Genomic DNA, 22,114 nt, shown 5'->3' on the forward strand with positions numbered 1-22,114 from the left:
CTCACTCCCAGTCCACTGGCCATAATCCCAACGCCCACACCATAAACTCTCATTCCCCTCCCGTCCTGTCCTCCCACCTCTCCCCATCCACCCTCCCGACTCCGCACAATCCCAATCCCAATCGCAAGGAAGGAACAATCTCATCTCGCCAAAATGACTAATAGCAAGAGATCCTCCTTCGTCCTCACCAACTTCAACTCCATCTTTGCCCCTGCTCCCAACCCGAAGATGGTCTCCGTCAGTACCGCCTCCATTGGTCATCCGCATGCCCTCCAGCCTCTTCAGCCTCTCCATCTCAACATCCCTATCTCGGCCTCCAACCACAATTCCGACCAGAGCTCAAAGCCAATACAGGACAAGCCATATCGCCTGTTCAACGCCCACACCCACAAACCCACCGTACCCCCTCGTCCTTCCTCCTCCTCTGACGTCACCTCCGACTCCGACTTCGTAAACATCCCCCCTCCCGACCCCAACACACCTCACCGCTCCTACGACCACGCCTACGAGGCACGTTTCAGACTTGCTGCGAGACCTGCAAGGCTTGGGATCTTCGGTGCAGGTCTCTGTGTTAGTGGCAATGGCGGCGGCTTTGTGAATGGAAATGGGGGTAACGGAAATGGGGGTAAGGGAAATGGGGGTAACGGAAATGGGGGTAACGGAAATGGGAGTAACGGAAATGCAAACGCGAATGCGAATGTGAATGACAGGTCGAGAGCACATCAAAGAAGGGCGCTATCCATGAAAGTCAAAGTCGAGACGCAGAATCGGTCTTCTGGTGGTCCTGGGCATGGGAGGAGGGGAAAAGTGGGCAAGGGAAAGGCGGGAAAGGTGGGGTTCAAGGTGCCTAGTCTGGTTAAGAATCTGGTGCAGAGTCATAGTAATAAGGTATTGTCGTATTTTCGAGTGTCTGATTCTGCTTGGGCTGACGAATGTGTTTGAGCAGACTACCACGACGACAACGACGACGACGATAATCCGCGACGCAAAAACCTTCGCGGAGCGTGAAGATGCGCGTGCGCTGTTCAATTATAAGGCCATGCCCATGTCTATGCCCAAGTCCGAGCCCGAGCCCACTCGCTCTGGTTGTCCAGATCCCACAACATCCGAGCCTAAGCCAACCTCCATCCGCACCACATCCACGTCCACATCCTCCAGCAGTAGCGCACAACTCATATCCGCGCCATCCAACTCCAACTCCTCATCCATCTTCGACAGCCCCGTCCTCATCTCCATCCCCCATCCCAATTCCAGCGCTCGCATCCCTCCGAGTCGTCCCAGCGCTCACGCCCTCTGGGACTTATCACCATATGCCTATTGGGACTCGTCACGCTACACCCTCCGAGACGAACCCTGGAACGCACCCGAATCTTTCCCAAGTCTCGCTCTGAATCGTAAAACTGTATGGACGCGTCAGATCAAGGCAAAATTTGGGGGCAAGAGTTTGATGCCTTCGTGGGCTGCGAAGCTTGAATCTGAACGTGCTCGAGATGGAGAGGTAGAGGGATGGGCACGGGGAGAGGGATGGGGACATGGAGAGGGAGAGGGGCAGGAAGAAGGATATGGACATGGAGGCGTGCGCATCCGTCAGCCGAGACCTGTTAGGGCTTGGGAGAAGGAGCTGCCTGTTTGGGTTGGTTGTTTTGATGAGGGTGATGAGGCCAGTAGGGCTAGAGACGAGAGAGAGGCAGATGGGAGGGTGGCGTGGTGTTTGTCGCAATGGCAGGGAGCCTGAGGTTTGGGGTGCATATATGCATACATACGATAGTTTCGGATACAATTGCTGTGTCTCTGTTGTAATTACATACTCAGGAGAGCTGTACAGTCATATTTCCCTTAATAACATCTCACCTACCTACGTACCCGCTATCCCCAAGTCCAAATATTAATACACCGCAGAACATCGCGCGCCACTGTGGCCCAATCTCCTTCCTTCCTTCTCCAATCCAAATTCCCGGTCCCAGGTCGACGAACTTAGCTGTGCCACCCACCGCAGTGGGCCACACCAAAACTCACCTACACACCACCCAGACACCTCAGAGTCACGCTCAAATCCCAGACAGTCTTGTTCCTTGTTTCGACTTCGACTTCGAATATTGAGAGCGAAAGGGGTATACGTATATTTATATTTCAACCTGAGAAAAGGGAAAGTCCATCGACACTGGCAGAAAATGTGATTTGCGATAACTCAAGTGACGAAGTCAACATCGAAACACTGGCAGAGAGATGCCAGAGTCACTGAAATCACTGATCAGGTCCTGGTTGAAAAGCGAGAAGCGGCTTGGAAGTCAAGAGTAAATCAAAAGTAAGTTGAGGAAGGGGAAGAGGAAGAGTTGGGGGAAGAGAGAAATCCAAAGTTGGTTGGTCAAGTACGACAAGTTCGAGTTCAAAAAAGAGTTCGACAAGAAATGCGGTGATGCGAAAATGAAAATGAAAGCCGAGGTCAGGTCCAAGCGCCCCCTCACCATAAACCGTAGAGCATACGATCATGATGAGAGAGAAACAGAGAAACATAGCGCGAAGACCATGATCATCGGCCGAGACGTCCGAAAGGGAAATATGCAGGAAAAACAAGATAACGCGACTGACTGCTGAAGCTGAAGAATTGACGAGGTGCAAAAGAACGAAGCGAAGGAACAAGAAAGAAGAAGAAAAGAAAAAAAAGAAGGAATAAGAAAGAATAAGAAGAAAGCGTAAAGACAGAAACGCATCAGTCAGTTCGAACGAATAAGTTATAAGTAGTAACGCAATGCGCATGCGTAATGTAGCATCATCGTCCTCTCCTTCTCCTCTCCCTTTCCCGTATAACTCTACTGTAACAGTATCTACGACCGTCTAGAGTCCAAACCACTATGAAGCAATATGCAGCCCCTTCGCAGTCATCGGCGGCGAATCCAACGAGGGCGGTGGACTGGGGTACGAATCATGAGGCGACAACGTCCCCTTCGCACCCACACCCGCCGACCCCACGAACCCCACCGGACTCCCAACGCTCGGCGGTGGCGGGACCGTAATATGGAGGTTCGCAGCGGCCGGATGGTGCGCATGCCAATGATGCGAGTGCGAGTGCGTATTCGAGTGATTGTGACCGTGCGCGTGCGAGTGTGAACTTGAAGGGTTGAACGGGGGCGGGTCATTGTAATAGGTCTGTTGTGGCTGAGGTTCATGCAACGGTGCGTTCGTCTCCATACGTGTTCGCGCACCATGTCCGGTCCCGTTTCCGTTAGGCGAGAACGCAGGCGGATGCGCAGAAGACGGGGACGAAGAAGTCGGTTGTGCTAACGCCATCGTCCGTCCGGACGCCAAACTGACGCCCATCCCATCCAACTGCAGCCCCTCCGTCTCAATCCTCATCCCTCCAATCCCCGGTCCACCTGTCCCTCCAATCGTTGCATACTCCGGCTCCGCCGCCGCCAACATCTTCTCATCTTCCCACGTACTCGGCAACATCCCCTCCCTCCTCGCCTCGACTCCCCTCCTCTTATTCTCTCCCTTCTCCACATCTCCCTTCGCTTCATTATACATCCACAGTCCGACGGCAGCTAAAGCGATCCCGAGCCCTTGAATGGGATGTACGTCCTGTGCGAACCAGACGAAGGCCATGCAAATGACTGCGACGCGCTTGATGAGCGAAGCGATGGAGTACGTGACGGGTGAGACGGATGCGAGGATGATGAATGCGATGATGTTCTGTGCGAAGTGGACGGTCCCGTTGGCGATAAAATAGAACATTACAGAATGCGTAGACGTGTGTGCGTGCGAAGGGTGCGTGACATGGTCGGGGTCGGAGGACATGGCGAGAAGCGCTGACATATCGGTGTAGAGCCATATGGGGATCATGAGGAGGAATGCCATGAAGGAGGAGTAGAAAAGCAGGTTTAGTTTATCGAGCTTTTGATGGTGGTGCGAGTCGGCGTGGCTGTTGGTCGTGGGCATGATCTTCTTGAAGAAGATGTTGGAGGTGACGAAGACGATGGCGGAGCCGAAGGCACAGAGGAGGCCAGTAGTGTTCGATGCTGTCATGTCAAAGGTACAGGCGAGCATGACGCCGGCGGTAAGGGGGAGTAGGGACATGTACGTCCTTGGGGTGTAGCGCACGCCGAACAGGAGGGCGTAAGCGGCCACAGTGAACAAAGGAGATAATGCCTGGAACAACAACGGAGGACTTGTAAGGACGGCGATAAGAACATGGTACGGATGTAAGGCGGATAGCTCTACGGCGCTCAAAGCGTCTGTGGTGTTTCGAACAAGAACAGATAAGACGTCTAAGACTTCCCATCCTCGTCTACATTGGAGTAAACCATTGCTCAAATCGGCAAGGGGATACATTGGACTGAGTTCGACACGTATAGCCTTTCCATAGTCGTGGAAACCAACGAACGTCATCCCTGGCGCTGTCGTCTATTCCAGCGCAGGTTGTACGGCCGCATCTATCACGTTAGAATGCAGCAAAAAAAGCCCTCGGATGTATCTGTGCCCCGCAGAGACAACAACCCGCTTTTGTATGGGTTGATCGAATCGAAGGCCAAAGAAGAACTGATAGGAAGAGGAGAAACAGCGGAGAATAACGCACCTTAATCGTATGCACAGTACTGACCGGAATCCTCGAAATCGCCATACTGGAAAAGATATGTCCCCCAACCTGGAACAACCCCATCGGCAACGTATCCGTCAAAATCCTCTTCGTCGGTCTCCTCAGCGTCGTGAACCTCACGACAGGTGACATGAAAAGCAAACAATACCCGGCTACGAACCCGAACTGGACGAACGTAAGCGAGACGGGGTACTTGAACTGATTGAGTATCTGTTTCCCGGTGTTGGAGGACAATGCGGAAGAGGTGTACCAGAGACTACAGAGGAAGACGAAGCGCATCGTTTCGGGTGAGGGCATGGTGAACGAGGTCCTGGCCGGCAGGGTGGAGATGCTGCTCCTGATGGTCGACGAGCGAAGTAAGGGCCGAGATTTCTCAGAATTGCTGTCCCGTCGGGGCGTGGACGCTGTGAGGGGCAGAACAGAGGACGACGGCCATACTTTCTGTGCGGATTTACTGAGGCGGCCGAGGAGGGAATCGTTGGCCGTGGAGAGCTGTGAGCGTGATGAATCCCATCGCTGTGCTTTGTGGTCGTCTCTCAGATGGAGAGTCGAGCTCAGCGTCGTGTGCGTTTTCGAGGCGGGCCAAGACATATCCCGAGTCTCTTCCAGGTCACTGGTGGAAAAGAAAAAGAAAGTGGGGAAGAGTGTGGGTCCAGCAATCAAGGCCTGAGCATATGAGGGAGGAGCGCTGAGACAACACCTCTTTCTTGATTTCCTCACTGCCTGCCCATCCTCGGCTCCACACCGCCGCCGGCCCGCCTCCCCAGTTCAACTTGTTGCCAAGCGTGGGCCACCGCCACTCGCTCATCCATCTCCATCTCACGCCGAGGAGAAGCATTTAAAAAGAATATACGATTTGGCTATACTACTGTTAAAAATTCAGACGGGGAATACATGCATGAAATATGCAAGAGAGGAAGAGAGAGAGAGCAAATCAAGTGCGTCGTGTAGTGCTAATAAGTAGGTAAAAAGTAGTGAGAGGAGACAGGCAGAACACGGGCAGTGTCAGAACCAAGAACAGTACAGTACAAATGGCCATCATGACAGACCGAGCATTCGCACAGCGACGGGCTCGGATCATAGGCTGGCCGGATGGGGGAATAGTGTACTGAAGGTCACATAATATAATACAGAAAATTACAAGTATTGGATGGGTTGGTTGATGGAAAGAGGCAAGAATGAGGATTCGAGAGTCAGATGAGGTGAAGAGAATAGAAAGAGACGGAGACGGAGAGAGAAGGAATGTCAGTGAGAGATATACTGTGATTAAGAATATACTGCACAGATCAAGGCGTGGATTAGATGCGGAGAAGAAGATGTCAGAAATCGCAACAACGAAGGTGATGATGACGAGACGAGAACGAGCGAGCAGGGTGATGGATCATGTTCAGATGCAACGAGACAAGTACTAGGGTATCGTGAGTCTACTATCAGTACAGGGTGGGTGACACTATGCTAGTCTGTGGCGGTACGAGGCTTTCATTATACTTAGCGGAGCGCGAGTCGACGACGATTAGTTCACAACGGATTATCGATATAGCGGAATCAGGTTCGTTCGTTGCGTTCTTGCCTTTGCGCGCGCACCAGCGAGCTTGTCGATCGACGCCAACAGGTCTGCTCGCCGTAGTGGTTCTACAAAGGACGCCAGTCAGCGCCAAGACAGATTGTCCGAAAGCCGGAGATACTCACTGGTAATGTGGTCGTCCATGCCCTGCTTGAGACAACGTTCACGGTCACCAATCACTGCGAAGAAAACATATTATCAGATGAGGGTAACACGACAAATAAGGGAGGATGACGTACTAGCATGAGCGGTCAGAGCAATGATAGGCGTCCGCGTAAGGTTATTCTCGTCCTCGTAGACACGAATCAACTCCGTGGCCTCCATACCACCCATGAACGGCATCGACACATCCATCTAAAAGCCTCAGCCTCAGCACTCATCTTCCAGCAAAACGACAAAAAAAAAGCCCTCACAAGCACGATATCATACGGCTTCCCTCTCCGCACCCTCGTCTTGAACTTATCCACCGCAATCGCCCCGTTGTCCGCAATCTCGACATTATGGTTCCCATGCTTCTGCAACATCTGCACCGCGATCGTCTGGTTGACCGTGTTATCCTCCGCGAGCAGGATTCTGTAAGAAGTATCTTCAGCGGCGGTGACCGGGTTGACCGTACTCGATTCTAGGGCGGACGTTAGGGCGGAGGCAAGGTCCTGCTGCGTCACAGGCGCGGTGACCAGCGCGGTAATACTGTTGTCGAGGCACCATTTGAGGTTAAGTGGGAAGACGCCGTGCGACTGGAGTGAAATTTGTTTGTTAGTCCAAAAGGATAGGAGCGGAGACAAGAAAGGGGCGGACTGGAAGTATACGCACAGGAGCCATCAACACGATCGGGATGTAGCGCAGGTGATTGAGCTCGCGAACTTGCACGGTCTACATAGAAAGAAGAAGTCAGCACCTCCGCACCTCTCTGGAAAAGCAACTGCGACATAGCAGAAAGGGAAAGAAAAAAGAAGAAAAAAAACTCACCACCTCAGCCGAATTCGTCACAATCGTATCAATATGCGGACAACTCTTCTTATCCTTCAACGTCAACAGATCATGCACCACATGCGCCGTCAACCCCAGATCCTCAATGTATCTCGTGATCCCCGTCGTGTCGAAGTTTTTGTCGAGGAAGAGCACCGTCCGGTTTTGGAACGGCTCCATCTTCGCCCTCAGCGACTCGAACTCCATGCTCCCGATCTGCGACGTGATGGTGAAGAAAAACTTGGATCCTTTCCCGACGTCCGATTCGACCCACATGTTGCCTTGCATCAGGTATGCGAGACGTTTGGAGATGGATAGTCCGAGACCTGTGCCTCCGTATTCCTGCGAAACGACGAGAACTTGTTCAGGATGTGTTTGAAAGACAGATGAAAATTGAGCACGTACCCTCGTCGTCGACCCATCTGCCTGCGCGAACGTGTCGAAAATGAGGTTCAACTTATCCTTCGCGATACCGATACCCGTATCTTGCACACAGAATTCCAACGTCACAGCCTCATCATCCAACGCAAGCAGCCTACAGTTCAACGCGACCAATCCCTCTGGTGGTGACCTCGTCGATGGCGTGAACTTTATGGCGTTGCCGACGAGGTTAGTGATGACTTGACGGAGCCTCAGCGAGTCGCCGATGAGAAGATCCGGGATGTCTGGGTCGATGTCGAAGGTGAGGTTGATGTTGTTCTGGGTGGCGCGGACAACGAGAGTTTTGAGGATACCAAAGACGGTTTGGCGGAACGAGAAGTAGACCTGCTCCATCGTCATCCGTCCGGCTTCGACTGTGCAGGAACGCTGTCAACTTCGATCCAGAGGAACGAGAGCAAGAAACGACGGACTCTTCGAGATATCCAAGATGTCGTCAATAATCAATAGTAGTGACCGTGCCAGACTGTGCACTAGCAACAAGCTCTCTCGCTGACTGGATTGCAGCTCGCTGTCTAGCGTCAACTCGGTCATACCGATGATACCATTCATTGGCGTCCTACACGACACACAAACACCCTGCATCAGCACGACACGCACAAGAAAACCTTGCAACAAATGAACCCACCTGATCTCGTGTGACATGTTGGCCAAGAACTCCGATTTGCTCTTATTCGCCAACTCGGCAGCCTCCCTTGCAGCCGTGTTCTTTTGGATACTGTCCCGCAAGTTGAACACCATCTGATTGATCTGCGTCTTCAACGAGTCCATCTCTCCGCTCGCCTCGACGGTGATGAATCTTGTGAAGTCTCCATCCATAGCCGCGGCCGAGATCTGTGCGAAACCACGGACTTGAGTCGTCAAGTTTCCTGCCATGGTGTTCACGGACATGCTAGAATATAAATCAGCGTTAGCTTCCAATTTCGGGTATGTATATAAAGAGAGGGTAGGGGGAGAACGTACGTGATTTCTTGCCAGATACCCTGCACGTTACCGACCTCGGCTTGGACACCTAGTTTACCTTCAGTTCCGACCTCACGAGCGACCTTCTTCACTTCGGAAGCGAAAATGGACAATTGGTCAATCATGGTGTTGATGGTGTTAACTAGCTCCAGCATTTCTCCGGAGACGGGCACGCCGGTGACCTTCTGCGTCAAGTCTCCTCGGGCGACAGCAGTCTGTGAGAATTGGGGTTGTGAGCGATGAAACAAATGAGTGCGGGAATCGACTGACGGTAGCAACTGCGATAGTTCGCACTTGGGTTGTCAAGTTCGCAGCCATGACGTTGACATTGTCGGTCAAATCCTGTTCCAGGAAGGCAGGCAGACGTGGCGCGTCAACAATCATATCCCCACATTGCGAGCGAAGTATAACATACCTTCCAAGTCCCCCTCACGTTCGCGACATTGGCCTGTCCGCCCAATCTTCCCTCCGTCCCGACTTCCCTCGCCACCCTCGTCACCTCGTCCGCAAATAGACTCAAACTCTCCGTCATCCCGTTCACCGTTGCTTTCAAATCGAGCATCTCACCCTTCACATCGACTTCGATCTTCTTCGTCAAGTCACCGTTGGCTACAGCCTTGGTAACCTGTGCGATAGAGCGCACTTGGTCCGTCAAGTTCATGGCCATTAGGTTGACATTGTTCGCCAAGTCCTGTATACACGCAAAGAAAGCATTGTCAGCACATGCAAGTCGTTCCGCTAGGGCGGCTCTCAACAAAGACAAAGGAAGATCCATACCTTCCAAGTTCCTTGTACGCCAGGCACGACGGCTTGACCACCCAACTTTCCTTGCGTGCCGACTTCCAACGACACACGAGTGACTTCATCGGCGAGAATCCGCAATTGCAGCACCATAGAATTGACAGTCGACTTGAGCTCTAGCATCTCGCCCTGTACGTCGACATTGACCATCTGATCGAGGTTCCCGTTCGCGACCGCCTTCGTGACTTCCGAAATCGAACGAACTTGGTTCGTCAAATTCGTGGCCATTTTCTTTACACAAAAAAATCACAGGACGAAGTATAAAAATGATTGTCAGCGCTCGGACGTGCATTTGAAGAGAAAATGGAGCGAAAAGGCAGAAAAATACGCACGTTGACATTCGTCGTCAAATCGGCCCAAGTTCCCTGCACACCCTCGACCTTCGCCTGCCCTCCGAGAATACCCTTCGTCCCGACATCCAACGCCACACGCGTCACCTCCGAAGCGAACTCGCTCAACTGGTCCACCATGGAATTCACCGTCGTCTTCAACGTCGCCATCTCTCCCTCTACCGGAATCTCGATCTTGCGCGTCAAGTCTCCCTTGGCTACGGCAGTCGTGACGACGGCGATGGAGCGCACTTGATCCGTCAAACTCGAACACATCCGATTGACCTGTGAAAATATTCATGAAAACGTGGTCAGAATTAATATCGGGTATGAAGTAGGGAAATATGGAAGACATACGTTGCGAGTCAAATCGAGCCAAACACCTTCGACGTCTGGTACGTGCGCTTGACCACCCAAAACACCTCGCGAACCGACCTCAAGCGTGACACGGGTAACTTCCGACGCAAACTCGCTCAACTGGTCCACCATGGAGTTAACCGTCGTCTTCAAAGTCGCCATTTCTCCCTCCACGGGAATCTCGATCTTCCGCGTCAAGTCACCCTTCGCCACAGCGGTGGTGACAACGGCAATCGACCGCACTTGATCCGTCAAACTCGAGCACATGCGGTTAACCTGCGCAATGTGGCGTGAGTGCCTATTTAATGACGGGAAAAGGTATTTGACGCAGAAACAACTCACGTTTCGGGTCAAATCTAACCAAACACCCTCGACGTCCGGTACATGTGCTTGACCACCCAAAATACCTTGAGATCCGACCTCGAGGGTAACTCGTGTGACCTCAGACGCGAACTCGCTCAACTGATCCACCATGGAATTCACCGTGGTTTTCAACGTCGCCATTTCGCCCTCCACGGGAATTTCGATCTTCCGAGTCAAATCGCCCTTGGCCACAGCGGTCGTGACCACCGCTATAGACCGCACCTGATCTGTCAAGCTAGAACACATTCGATTGACCTGCACACCGTAAAGTCCCAAACGTCGGGTGAGCTAAACGTTGTCACACAGGCACAAAACCTGAGAAAAGGAACGGAGAAGAAAACCTACGTTTCTTGTCAAATCTAGCCATACGCCCTGGACGTCCGGTACGTGTGCCTGACCACCGAGTACTCCCTTCGAACCGACTTCCAACGTGACTCTCGTTACCTCGGCTGCTAGCGCTCTTAGTTGTACCACCATTCCGTTGACCGTATTCTTCAAATCGAGTATTTCTCCGTTCGCGTCGACCGTGATTTCTTGTGACAAGTCGCCCATAGCTACTGCTTTGGTGACTTTGGCTATACTCCGGACCTGGTTTGTCAAGTTTGCGGCGAGATTGTTGACGACGTTGGTGAGTTCGCGCCAGGTACCACCGACGTCCAGAACGACGGCTTGGCCTCCGAGTTTTCTATTGTCAGGAGTGTAGATGTGAGTACAACGGCGCGGAGTTCCGATGAGTAACTGGAAAGGGGAAACGGAGAGAAGCGAGGGCATCCAGTATTAAATAAGGGCAAACAACGCCGAGCATACGGGATGGAAATGCTTCCGAAACCGGACAAGGGGAGACGATAACGTTCAGATAGTTCCGAAGCGTTCATGCGACTGAGGCGACACCGGGAGCGTACCCGTATTGCCTGAGATGGTATGTGGTACTTCGGCATGTCGGACAAAAGAAGCCTCGCGGGACAACAAGATGAAAGGGCTTCAAAATATTACTGAGGACTCACCCATCTGTTCCGACTTCCTGGCTGACACGAGTAACCTCCAGAGCAAATTGGGCAAGCCTGTCAACCATGGTGTTGATGGCGTTCTTGAGCTGGATCATGACTTGGCCTTGTACTCGAACCTCGATCTTCTGTGAGAGATCACCGTTTGCGACGGCCGTACAAACCCGAGCAACATCCTGAACCTGTTGCTTTAGTAGTGAAAGTTCGGTGACGGCATCGATACCACTCTCAAAGGCAGCAGCCATGAGAGGACCATCTGGAGGGACGATATCGGGAGAACCTGAGCGTTGGCCGACGGGGGAGGGAGTGTGGAAAGACCGGGGGACTTGCATTACCCTGCCGCAAGACTGGCAGGTGGGAGGTGGCGGGGCGGAAACGGTGCGTTCGGGCTTAGACCTGTGAGGATCGCGAAGATTATGGCGAATGTAATCGAGAGAAGGACGGGACGAGTTCGAGGGCCAGTGAGGGTCAATATCCATATCGTCGTCTGAGGGGCGGTGGTGAAGGCCGTTCAGGCCGTTCGCGTGTACCATCGTGGCATCGACGTCAGTCGATCTGACGACGGCTGGTACGGGCCTTGGCTGGTGAATCGACTGATAGTCAAGATCAGCGGAGGGAGGAGCGACCTGCTGGGGAGATTGAGGCTTGAAAAAAAAGCAGCGACGAGTGGGTCGAGCCGAGGGACTTACACTGCGTCGCTTCTTTGTATCGGGGCCTCCGACTGTCCAGGTATGGGCAGCTTTGTAGGCAGCAAGCTCGTCCTCTGCAGTGTACATTCTCCGTACAATGGAGGAGATCATGCGGAGGATATCGCTGGTCTGGGTGTCGGCGGGGCCATCGTAGAGAGGGAGAGGGGCGTCGTGGGCGCCGGTCTGGTAGACGGACAGTAGGCTGTCTAGGTGGTTGATGAAAGGGTGTGTGGGCGAAGCCACAGCGGCCGTCATTGTGGGCGACGACGGTGGCGAAAACGAGCGCGACGGTTTGCGCGGTGAGCTCGTCCGCGGTGGCTTTCTTGAGGGCTCGGGATAAACACTCGGGGGAGCGGACTCCGGAGCAGATGCGGCTTCGGACCTCGTTGGCTCACACGTGCTTCGCCCTCCGCTCCGATCTTTAGGCTTGACGTTTCATTTACGTATTTCAACCGCCCCCTTTTATTGCCCCCGTCTCCCCGTCCTCCTCCTACGGCTTCGCTTCCCAGGAAATTCATCTGCTTTGCCGCAAAGCGTATCTTGTCCAACTACCCCAGCTCTCCGCATCTCTATGTCTCCTCTCGCGATGGGAAAACAGGTACGGCAGTCATCGATGTCAAATCGACGATCATGAACGCTGATGGCCTCGATGTCGAAACAGGACAAGCACCTCCCGCACCGCGGCGGCGATTTCTGACGCCAGAAAGAATTCTCACCCCGGGAAGTCGCCTACTTTGAAAGCTTATCTGACGGAAGCTGGCTATATTATTTCTCACAGGGGTTGCACCAGCGCCATGATGCTATCATGTGTTACCTGGGTCGGTCAGCGGATCACTGAATACTAGTACTTTATAGCTTGAGAGCCTTTTTCCTCTGGGCAAGCAGTCATTCCGACCAAGGCTTCTGACCCACGGTTGCCCCATCCGTGCGTGGTACACAACCTGTACATATGACCCCACTCAATCCCTTGCCGCGCACCGGAACATCGCCACCCGAGGAGGTAAGCATGCTATCCTTCTCATCAGCAAATCAGTTGCGTACGTGTATTTGCAGTGACGTTGATATCATCGCCAAGTGCCCCAGTAGCACGCCCTCGTGTCCGTTTTACTATAACAACGTCGCCGTGCGGTACCGTCCCTGACGCCGCTGCAGAGCAGGTTACAAGCATTTCGCTCCACAGCGTCTGCAACAAAATGCTGCCGATATCGCAGTCCTGCACCCATGAGGGTCACGCAAGGAATACTCACGGCGCGAATAATGGGGCCCCTTCAGCACGTTGAGCCTGCTGTTGTTTTCTCTACAAATCCTGACGCTCTCAGACCGCACGGTGCGTCGGTGCGTCCTGATCGTGTTCCCTTACACGATCGCGTACGCAAACATTTACCCCAGACTCCGATATATATAATTGCTTAGCCCCTGCAGCACCACTCCGCCGTACTGCGCTTCCCCCTTCGAACAGCCTCCTCCGCCGCACAAGTGAAGCATGGTCATGCAGGGTTTGAATTATATGTAGGCGGCCATGGCATGGGTAACTAGTACCTTCAAGTTCCCGCCTCCATCTCGCATCCTAAGCTCATCTCGGATCACGCTCGATCTCGCTAACCTATTTTTCTTTGCTGTTTCTTCTCCTCATCACTCCGGAACAGGCTTCCTCCCGGGTGCTCCACCGATTGGGTACGCGAACTTTGTATCATAAAAGTGCCACACCGTACACTGGTTACTCTTCCCTGCCGTACACCTCTCGTAAAGATACGTGCTCAATTCGGGCGGACGAACCGTGCGTCATCGTCGCTCGCAGTGACACAGGTCTGACCGATTTCGAACCGCAAAGCATCGTGTCGAGCGTACGATACGATAGCAGCGGATGGACCCCAGGTCCCCGCTACAAAACAATTTAAATTCACGACGAGCGGAAGTAAACCATGAGTACCGGCATTCCCACCAAGCGCGATGTCCATTGCAAATTGTCGGACTTTGAAAGCTGCCGGGCAAGCCGCATGTCATTTCGACGTGGGCCACCGGAGAACTCACCGAGTTGGCTGGGTGGCACCTATGTGTGAGACCATTGCACATTTTACTCAAGGTACACCATCCCATTAAATCTCATAAAATCTGAAATATTACTTTACATATATTTACTTCATTTGGTTGCGATGGAATTCTTGCACTCTGCTCGAGTGATTTGATATGAGGGTAAGGTCTGTCGTGTAGCTCGTTCACGCTGAAATTAAAACATTCTGTCGCAACCAAATGAAAGAAGCATAGTTTATATTATTTTATATGTAGCCATCTTAGATGTAAATATGCATACCATCGCAGCATTTTGGTTTGCGTGTTCACAAGTGACGGGCCAGCAGCCACTCGGCAGCTCGGCAACGGGAGTAAGCGAGACGCGTCACGGCGGACTTTGAACCTGCTCGCAAAGGGTGAGCGCCGATACTCATAAACCATTATCCCATTACATAAGACACATTTGGTGGATAAACAATGACGGCGACATCCGTACACCACTTCCACGAGTTGAAATTCTCCAAGGACGACGCTTACGGTACCTTCGCTCCAACACCCTGGCGATCTCGGACTCCGATTGCGACAGCCGGTTTCCATGCGACTAACTTAGCGACTATTAAAGGGAAGGCGTACACTCCGAGGGGCGGCTGACGATGCAAATCATTGCTAAGTTATCGATACGCCGAATTTCGGATGCGGATAGGGACGAGCAGGGAGGGATTTCTCAGCGCGGTGATAGGTAATTTCCGTGTGTTTCGCCGCTGTTTGGTTGGAGCGCGGGATTCAGACAGGAGTGACACAGCGAAGCTCGCATAGACTGCCCAGTCGGGCCAGCGTTTTACAAGCTATAGCGATTTTTTATTTTCCAACTGCGTAGGGAAATAGGTTGGCCTGGAGGGGATTCGTTTGACTTCCTCCCCATAATAAACCAATGATGGTGCTTCGAACCAGACGAAAGTTGACCGGTGAATATTTAGGAGTCACGATATCAAAAATCTGTCCCAAGCCAACATACGTATGAGCTCCACCCCACTACCGGATGCAAAGCTGTTCGATGAGACCGACTATACGGCGTGTGATTTGTGCTCGACCGGAGTCAGAGGGCTTGGAATGTGCGCCACTTTGCCTTCAAACCGCATGCCTCCGGCGCGGGATATCACGGTTGTTGTATTATGCATAGGCCCTTCCCTTATGCTGTTTCTCGCAAAACTTTTACGATACTTAGTTGTGTCACAATGTTCTTAATCCTCGGTGAGCTTCCATAAATCTCCTGATGTCTATCAGTGGTAGATTCACAAACAATTCAAGTGGTACTTCTATCATTGTGGACCACTAGTCCGACACGTCCTCGCGGGGACCAACTAATAGTTAAACACCACACTACACCTACGATCGTATGCAGTACACGGTAACGGTGGCGATCACCTTGGGCCAGCGGCGAAGTTGTGCCGCAGTAAACGGCGTGTAGTAAACAGAAATATCGGAGAAGGGTAAACGAATGTGTAAGTACTCGAGTATAATCCGGTAGGATGGTGCGTAGCGATGATAAATAAATTTGATGTGTAAAGTCCATCGATCTATAATCCCAAAAGAAAAGCACGTAAAACAAACAGAAAACCTTTGAGTATTCCAGTAAGTAGTGAGCGTCCGATATCGCAAGTATGTAGAACAACTATCAAAATAAAACACAGTCTCTGTATGATCTAGCACGAATCAACGAGCGAAACCAAAGGGTATTGCAACCTAGACGTCGGACTCGAAGCGTTTCATCTTGAAAGGTTCTTGGACTTGAGAGTATACATCGTCGTCTTCTGGGTGTGGTGCGAGGAGCATACCGGGGTGGAAGAAGTTGAGGGTGAAGATGGCGCAGACGATCATAGCGGCGTCGAAAAAGTCTGAATGTCAAGTGTCACATTGAGATACCCATGGTCAATATCATACGACATCAGGATGGTGAGAGAAAGAGAGGGACGCACTGAACAACCACTGCGTCTTCATGACAGGTCCTCCCCATCCATCTGCGAGTTCGATGATACGATAGATCGCACTACGCACGTAAAGCAGCATGAGGGACCGTCGTAATGACAATAAAACGACTAAGGCAGAATACGCACCGGATGAACAAGAACATTGTCATGATCACCAGCCCCCAGAGCTGTATCTTCAACCGCTTCGTCAGAGGCACAACAACGTAAGATCCACTGCCCTCCCGTCCAGGGAATGGCCGGTCCTTCAAGTATCGAGTGACAAACTCGATGCCGAGGATAGAGTAGATGACGATCGCGACTACATGTGGGTGAAACAGTCTATGACTCAATGACTGATGGCTGCAAGGTAATCGAAAATCGGAGGAGGAAGGCGTACCTGACTGAAAGATTATACCGACCAACATGATATCGGAACCCATTTTGCTTTTAGATTCTGTGGTAGCTCCAGAAGCGATTCCTCCACCTCCTCCTTGTATGAAGATAGCAATGATATCCTATGTCGACCAAGCCATCAGCCTAGGGCGGGAAAGACTGGACGCTGCATCATGAACGTACACAAGCAAGGAAAATCTTCGTATCTAAGAGGATAGGACCAAAGTATTAAGTACGACATGAGGGGTACATGATGAGGGCTTGGACAGAAAAGAAGACTTACACCATCTAGCTCTCAAACGGCTATACCGATCGCCGAGACGCATGATAATGCGGCCAAGAATGATGAAACATACAGCGAGCAACGGTGTTGGGGCGAGAACCGTTGCAGTGGACCTAAAGTACCAGCCAGCGCATATAAGTAACGGTGTTATTAACTCATAGACAGCACAGTCGAGTACTTACTGTATAATATACCACTTCTTGACTGTGGGGTCTGAACTGCTCTTGAAACGGGCATACCATCCGGCGACTTCCGCCACACCACAGAGAATAGCGGTGGGCCACACGAACCAGACGCGGTATCGGACGGATTGGAAAACATGTAATCCTGAAGACGAAACCGAAAACGAAATAAGAACGACAAGGTTGTGACATGCAGAAGTCTGGAAGAGATGATTTGGTGCGGTGCTCACCAGACGAAGTCGCGAACAAAAGCATAAGTATTATAGTGACGGATTTGGTTGGGGTATACCCATACAGATTAGTGGTGTCTGTAGTATCACCTAACAATCGCGAAAATGCATCAGCTCTGAGCACAGATAAATCGGGTTGGGGGAAGTTCTGCTCACTCATGATCACAAGCGTCAAGATTGAGATCCCGAGAAGTTCTAGGATGAAGAGGAGGTGAGAGAGTCGGAAGAAATTTTTTGTTTGTCCGTCGATTCGTCTCAGCGTAAAGGAGGAGAAAATGCCAGGGCTAAGTAAATTATGAGCGAATCAGACAAAAGAAAGATATATGAAAGAATGAGGAGGATGTGAATGTATGAACAGAACAACACGTCCACAGCTAGTGGACTATTTAACATCTCGCCTCTCACGACGCGTTTCCTTCCCGCACAGGATTACCGTCCCAAAGCGGGCCATATTTTGCCATTGTGGCGAGGCAGAAAAGGAGTAGTCATCTCCTTTTACGCCCGGCGGCGATTTTGAACCCGAAAGGTCGAGACGCACTCACGGGGTACAGCCACCGAGGGACACCGATCGTTCAACAGCTTGAGTTTATTGCCGGATTAGGCTCATAATGCAACGTCGTCAAGCGTCGAGCACAGCCTTTCAGGTCGGTAGGCCAAATCCAGTGCACGGAAACGGGAGAGAAGTGATCTGTATTCTTCGCTCGTTTGCTCTAAGATGGTTGAACAACATTGAAAGCGTGGAATTGACAATTACGTCGCGATGGCGATGATAAAACAAGGAAAATACTAGGAAATGAGACAAAGGACATGTTTAGACTTTATCGAAACCGATTCGTACCATGCATGCAATCAGACCGCCGCATCTTGCGCGTAGAGACCCTCTGATCCTCCATCTCCACCACTACCAGCCACCGGCATCTGGTTCATCCCCAACATGTTCGTAATATATGCGTCCCAGTCTTCGCCCCTATTGGTAGAGGTGTCATCATCGACAAAGATTGTGTTAGTCATTGTTTGATTTTCGGGCGTACTAATACGGCCGAAAATAAGGGGTCTACCGAAAACTCACTCAAATCCAGAAGGCACATTCGTCCACATACTCATGAAATCGTTCCCATCCGGCTCACCCATCCTCATCGGCATTCCTGAGTCCGATCCCAAAGGCATACCCGCAGTCCCATGTGTATGTCCTTGACCCTGCATCCCTTCGCCAACATTGTTACCGACCTGGGGACCATAGTGCTGAGACTGAGGCAGTGACGACGAGGAAGCGCCATTCCCTAGTATCGTATCAAAATTGAACAAATCGTCCATCTCAATGCCGTTCCCCGCCTCTCCTATTCCAACCCCGCTTATATACTGTCCTCCTTCTCCGTTTGCGGATATCGCTGGCATAGTTCCCCAACCAGAGCCGGAAGGAACAAAGGAAGAAGAAAAGTCGAAGGAAAGTTGAGGCTCGGTGTTCGTCTGCGAATATCGCTGGCCATCATGGTAGTTCGGCAGCCGCGCGAGATCATCGCTGTGCGTTGGCAAAGTCGACTGTTGATGTGGCTCCGGGGTGAACGACGGCGACGAGAAAGACGAAGGATTGTGGATGCCTGCATTGTACGGCGGTGAAATATCTAACGAGGACGATGCGGACTGATGGCGAGAGTAACGCTGCCGATCTATGTTGGATCCGGTTTGGGGTGACGAGGACGAAGCTACAGCGTTATGAGGCTTATGCTGAGCACGTCTTGTGCCTGCATATTGACGCGAACTATCTCCCGGTGAAACAGAGGAATCAAGCGGATAACTCCCAGATGAGCTGAAGGGAAGCGGATCGGGGGGAGAACCAGGACTATCGATATCTCTGCTTCGCTTGGAGGAGGGCGGTGGGGGCGGTAGAGGAAGATCTCCAACGGAGACGAGCTCACACAAGACATCCCTAGAAACATTGACGAGACGATTGATGTCAATTTTGAGAATTTACACACGAAAAAGTTATGTATTACCAGGATCTTCCGGCGGCATAAAACCTTATCATCAGAGCAAGTAAGTTAGACGGGAAGACTAGCCAGTAGAGACGGAGGAAACAGACATACCTATTCTCGTACGACTTGATGGCCTGCATGGCCTTATGGACATCTTGGATCTCTTTCGCCGGGTCGATCGCGAATCCCGCAAACTTGGCACCCCATATGTTCAGCAGCAGCACCAAGGCAGCCGTAAACGCAGGGATCTGGGCATAAAATCTCGTGAGTACACCATTCTGATTCGTATGGGATGGTGGGAGCAGGGGTATGTGCAAAGCTTACCGGGAAGAATGCACTCATGATAGACTTCTCTTTCCTCCGAGCAGTGTCCATGATCCGGATACATGACCTTGCAGCATTGGTACACAAAGCAAGGGAGGAGAACGATAGAGGCGATGCGTCACGAATAGAAGTTATGAAAGGGCGGTGTATGATGATTTGCAAGTTGTAGAAGTTGCAGTAGAGCATTGCAGACTGAGCGAAAAATGTAGAGTCCTCTCGGGTAGGGTCCCATCGCACTGCACCAATGAACAATTCCGGAAGCTGCCGTCAGAAAACTATAAACATAGCGCTGATATTCGAGGGGCACGCACGAAAGTCAGGTACAGAGTCTACCCATTTGTTGAGAGCTGAGTCTAGTTGAGAAACAATGTGTTGTTCCCATTGCGGGCCTACGAAACCCAGCAAAGCCTTTGATTTGTTGATCGAATACTGAAAATACGATATACGTGAACATCAGACTTGTGAACATGTCGGGAAAAAACTCACGATCGTCCTCAGCGCGAAGGCATGGATTTGAATGAGTTTCAGGTACAGTGTAAAATAGCAAACGGTCGACGGCTTCCCCTCAGGCTGCCGAAAGGCCTGGTCAGGGTCAGGCGAAGTCCAGTATTCATCGTCGCATTCTACCGGCATGCCGAGGTCGAAACTGAAATATAGGTTAGCGGGAGTGTAGGCGACGGCTACAAGAAATACCGCTCACTCTTCTTCCTAACGAATGCGAACGAGTTATAAAAATGAGGATACCACGGAAAGAAAGAGGCAGACCGCACTCACTTGTATTGCGCAAGGTCGACCCAGACCGGAGCTGATTTGCCGATCAAAAGAGACCAGATTCCTAAAGAGACCTAGCCATGAGCACTGCAAGTACAACAAGAAGGTGTATGATTCGCACCAGAACGCGCGCTTCCACAGTTCATCCTCAACAGTTGGGTGTGTATGATATACTTTGCGGCGATGAGCACCAACGTCCAGGGACATCCGAACGGCAGTACCGACTAGAGCCCAGCATGTTTGCGGTATCGAGCTGGACTGCAAGAACATAATTGCTAGCTGAGATACATAGTCCAGTGTAAGAATCCTCGTAGACATGGTATGTTCATAGAACTTACACAATGAACTTGTAGATCATACAAGCTCGGGGCGACGAGAAGGGACTTTCGCGTCAGGTCGACTTGACGGAACCATCTCCATCCAGCCGAATGACAGTCGTCAACGCCGTCAAGAAGAACGGCGGGATCGTTTGAGTACCGAGAAGCGGTGGCGCAAACGAGAAGGAAAACCTGACGAAAGCCATCATCCCTTAAGTGGAGACCGTCGGCGATAGCCTGACAAAATGTTGGACGATGCAGGAGAGCAGTGAAGATGTTAATATTTTCGAAATAGAGATCGACGAGCGAATCGAGCAGGTCCGGGGAGGGGAATTCCCATGGATGCAGCCAAGGATCGAACGCGGAGCGTTCCCACTATTCGATATTAGCACGGGTCCATCATGAACGAGAAATGGATGCTCACCGGAATTGCTTCCCAGTATTCTGGACGTCTCATCCTGTTTCCTTGGGATTTGGTTCCAGTATGCCGAGCTTTCAAGTTGAAAGTAGTACGAACTAAGCTGGCGCCACTGGACTTTCCTAAGAACCGATAAAATATCTCAGGGTTCAGTCGCATGTCGTTCAACCGCTCTGTAAGAAACTTTTCGTCGGGATTCTCCTCATCACTGGAGTCATCTCGGACCTTGACGGCCTCAGGGTCTGCAGGACTATTGGGATTAGAGTCGGAGGTGGGAGACACATGGTGGAGGGCTGTCTTGGCCAAGCTAGATGCATCTGACAGAGACCGTGTGCGAGAGGGCCCGGAGACGGTCAGGTTTTTCAAATCTTGTGCTTGAGAAGAATCGCCATCGGAAGGCAGGAGCTGGTCGGAGTACACGCAGGGACTATTAGCGATGAACAAGCGTTAGATCGTCAAAACAACTAACGCGTCCCAACAGCCCTTCCATCTTCTCCAGCCGGCTCTCAAGAGTATCGACATAGCTATTATGATGATCGTAAGTAGGTGCCTGGCGGTTCAAATGATGGTGACTGCATACGCTTTAAGCGGTCCACGTCTCTGCGTGGATGGTCAGCACTTGCTTCAACGCAAGTCGTCTGCTAACGTACCTTCACGGCTATCACGTACGTGCATTCTGAGTTGGTAGTTACACAATTAGAACACCTTGTGTCATTCTGCGGGCCGGCACCGTCGCCTGAAAATAAATGATAGGGGGTCAGGGGACGCTTTGAAAACGAGAGTGGCTCGCCACAAACATCTGGCTAGGGATTGGAAGCAGGTTAGTTACCCATAAGACATTTTATAAAATCAGAACCATACTCTTTCGTTTCCTGCAAGCATCACAGGCGCGATGCACTCGCCTCCTCTTTGGGCCGTCTGACTCCTGGCGGGAGTTGACTGCGGTATCTGATTCAGAGTCTGACGACATGGCTCGACCAAGTTGCCCAGCACAGTCTATCGCAGCAGACCAAGATGAACTAAGAGCTAGCAGAAGACACGAGTGCTGAACACGGAAAAGTAGCGACAAGAGGACAAGAAAGCAAAAAGTGAGAGGGGCAGATTTGAGGAGAGCGGATGCATCGCCACAAATATCCGCGTGCATCGCATTGCATTATTTCTCATTATTTGTGTCC

At 51.5% G+C, this 22,114-nt stretch overlaps 7 protein-coding genes across 7 annotated transcripts; 3 read left to right on the forward strand and 4 right to left on the reverse strand.

Moving 5' to 3' along the window:
* Window positions 1–153: 153 nt before the first annotated feature.
* Window positions 154–1,735, forward strand: STEHIDRAFT_111105 (uncharacterized protein; the record flags this gene model as incomplete). Its single annotated transcript, XM_007304244.1, has 2 exons — window positions 154–888; window positions 947–1,735. The coding sequence occupies 2 exons, from the start codon at window positions 154–156 to the stop codon at window positions 1,733–1,735; spliced, it is 1,524 nt and encodes a 507-aa protein (XP_007304306.1).
* A 381-nt stretch (window positions 1,736–2,116) lies between these two features.
* On the reverse strand, window positions 2,117–5,268 carry STEHIDRAFT_79189 (TPT-domain-containing protein). The gene is made up of 2 exons (XM_007303980.1): window positions 4,574–5,268; window positions 2,117–4,146 (listed from the first exon to the last, which is right to left on the reverse strand). Exons 1-2 carry the CDS (start codon window positions 5,183–5,185, stop codon window positions 2,851–2,853), a joined length of 1,908 nt encoding a protein of 635 aa, XP_007304042.1. The 5' UTR covers window positions 5,186–5,268; the 3' UTR covers window positions 2,117–2,850.
* Window positions 5,269–6,122: 854 nt separating this feature from the next.
* On the reverse strand, window positions 6,123–11,714 carry STEHIDRAFT_57622 (uncharacterized protein; the record flags this gene model as incomplete). The annotated part of the gene is made up of 16 exons (XM_007303937.1): window positions 6,123–6,226; window positions 6,284–6,337; window positions 6,398–6,512; window positions 6,572–6,895; window positions 6,972–7,031; window positions 7,128–7,469; window positions 7,533–7,921; window positions 7,979–8,124; window positions 8,194–8,457; window positions 8,529–8,743; window positions 8,799–8,870; window positions 8,944–9,219; window positions 9,306–9,560; window positions 9,662–9,943; window positions 10,724–11,063; window positions 11,383–11,714. 16 exons carry the CDS (start codon window positions 11,712–11,714, stop codon window positions 6,123–6,125), a joined length of 3,570 nt encoding a protein of 1,189 aa, XP_007303999.1.
* A 1,454-nt stretch (window positions 11,715–13,168) lies between these two features.
* Window positions 13,169–13,670, forward strand: STEHIDRAFT_147178 (uncharacterized protein). Its single transcript, XM_007304245.1, has one exon. It carries the CDS (start codon window positions 13,293–13,295, stop codon window positions 13,482–13,484), a length of 192 nt encoding a protein of 63 aa, XP_007304307.1. The 5' UTR covers window positions 13,169–13,292; the 3' UTR covers window positions 13,485–13,670.
* Window positions 13,671–14,734: 1,064 nt separating this feature from the next.
* Window positions 14,735–15,575, forward strand: STEHIDRAFT_111107 (uncharacterized protein; the record flags this gene model as incomplete). Its single annotated transcript, XM_007304246.1, has 4 exons — window positions 14,735–14,820; window positions 15,059–15,193; window positions 15,307–15,332; window positions 15,484–15,575. The coding sequence occupies 4 exons, from the start codon at window positions 14,735–14,737 to the stop codon at window positions 15,573–15,575; spliced, it is 339 nt and encodes a 112-aa protein (XP_007304308.1).
* A 249-nt stretch (window positions 15,576–15,824) lies between these two features.
* STEHIDRAFT_57357 (RTA1-domain-containing protein) lies at window positions 15,825–17,296 on the reverse strand (the record flags this gene model as incomplete). Its single annotated transcript, XM_007303913.1, has 8 exons — window positions 15,825–15,976; window positions 16,058–16,128; window positions 16,196–16,367; window positions 16,446–16,563; window positions 16,625–16,647; window positions 16,725–16,837; window positions 16,907–17,051; window positions 17,137–17,296. The coding sequence occupies 8 exons, from the start codon at window positions 17,294–17,296 to the stop codon at window positions 15,825–15,827; spliced, it is 954 nt and encodes a 317-aa protein (XP_007303975.1).
* A 561-nt stretch (window positions 17,297–17,857) lies between these two features.
* On the reverse strand, window positions 17,858–21,980 carry STEHIDRAFT_121533 (uncharacterized protein). Its single transcript, XM_007304247.1, has 17 exons — window positions 21,801–21,980; window positions 21,737–21,742; window positions 21,590–21,675; window positions 21,520–21,539; window positions 21,409–21,463; window positions 20,946–21,344; window positions 20,543–20,896; window positions 20,326–20,483; window positions 20,208–20,268; window positions 20,134–20,141; window positions 19,920–20,079; window positions 19,745–19,862; window positions 19,434–19,669; window positions 19,221–19,357; window positions 19,131–19,154; window positions 18,206–19,063; window positions 17,858–18,103 (listed from the first exon to the last, which is right to left on the reverse strand). Exons 1-17 carry the CDS (start codon window positions 21,907–21,909, stop codon window positions 17,986–17,988), a joined length of 2,907 nt encoding a protein of 968 aa, XP_007304309.1. The 5' UTR covers window positions 21,910–21,980; the 3' UTR covers window positions 17,858–17,985.
* Between the last annotated feature and the right edge of the window lie 134 nt (window positions 21,981–22,114).

Source organism: Stereum hirsutum (genome assembly GCF_000264905.1).
Source record: "Stereum hirsutum FP-91666 SS1 unplaced genomic scaffold STEHIscaffold_7, whole genome shotgun sequence".
NCBI classification, from domain to species: Eukaryota; Fungi; Basidiomycota; class Agaricomycetes; order Russulales; family Stereaceae; genus Stereum; species Stereum hirsutum.

Excerpts from the sequence above, each read along its gene's own strand:
- STEHIDRAFT_79189 (XM_007303980.1), bottom strand. The coding sequence starts at position 5,185 with ATGTCTTGGCCCGCCTCGAAAACGCACACGACGCTGAGCTCGACTCTC. Across the intron at positions 4,147-4,573 it reads GTACTGTGCATACGATTAAG|GCATTATCTCCTTTGTTCAC; the intron begins GTGCGTTATTCT and ends TTGTTGTTCCAG.
- STEHIDRAFT_147178 (XM_007304245.1), top strand. The coding sequence starts at position 13,293 with ATGAGGGTCACGCAAGGAATACTCACGGCGCGAATAATGGGGCCCCTT.
- STEHIDRAFT_121533 (XM_007304247.1), bottom strand. The coding sequence starts at position 21,909 with ATGTCGTCAGACTCTGAATCAGATACCGCAGTCAACTCCCGCCAGGAG. Across the intron at positions 19,670-19,744 it reads AGACTCTGTACCTGACTTTC|TGCGATGGGACCCTACCCGA; the intron begins GTGCGTGCCCCT and ends TCATTGGTGCAG. Across the intron at positions 19,358-19,433 it reads TCATGAGTGCATTCTTCCCG|ATCCCTGCGTTTACGGCTGC; the intron begins GTAAGCTTTGCA and ends TTTTATGCCCAG.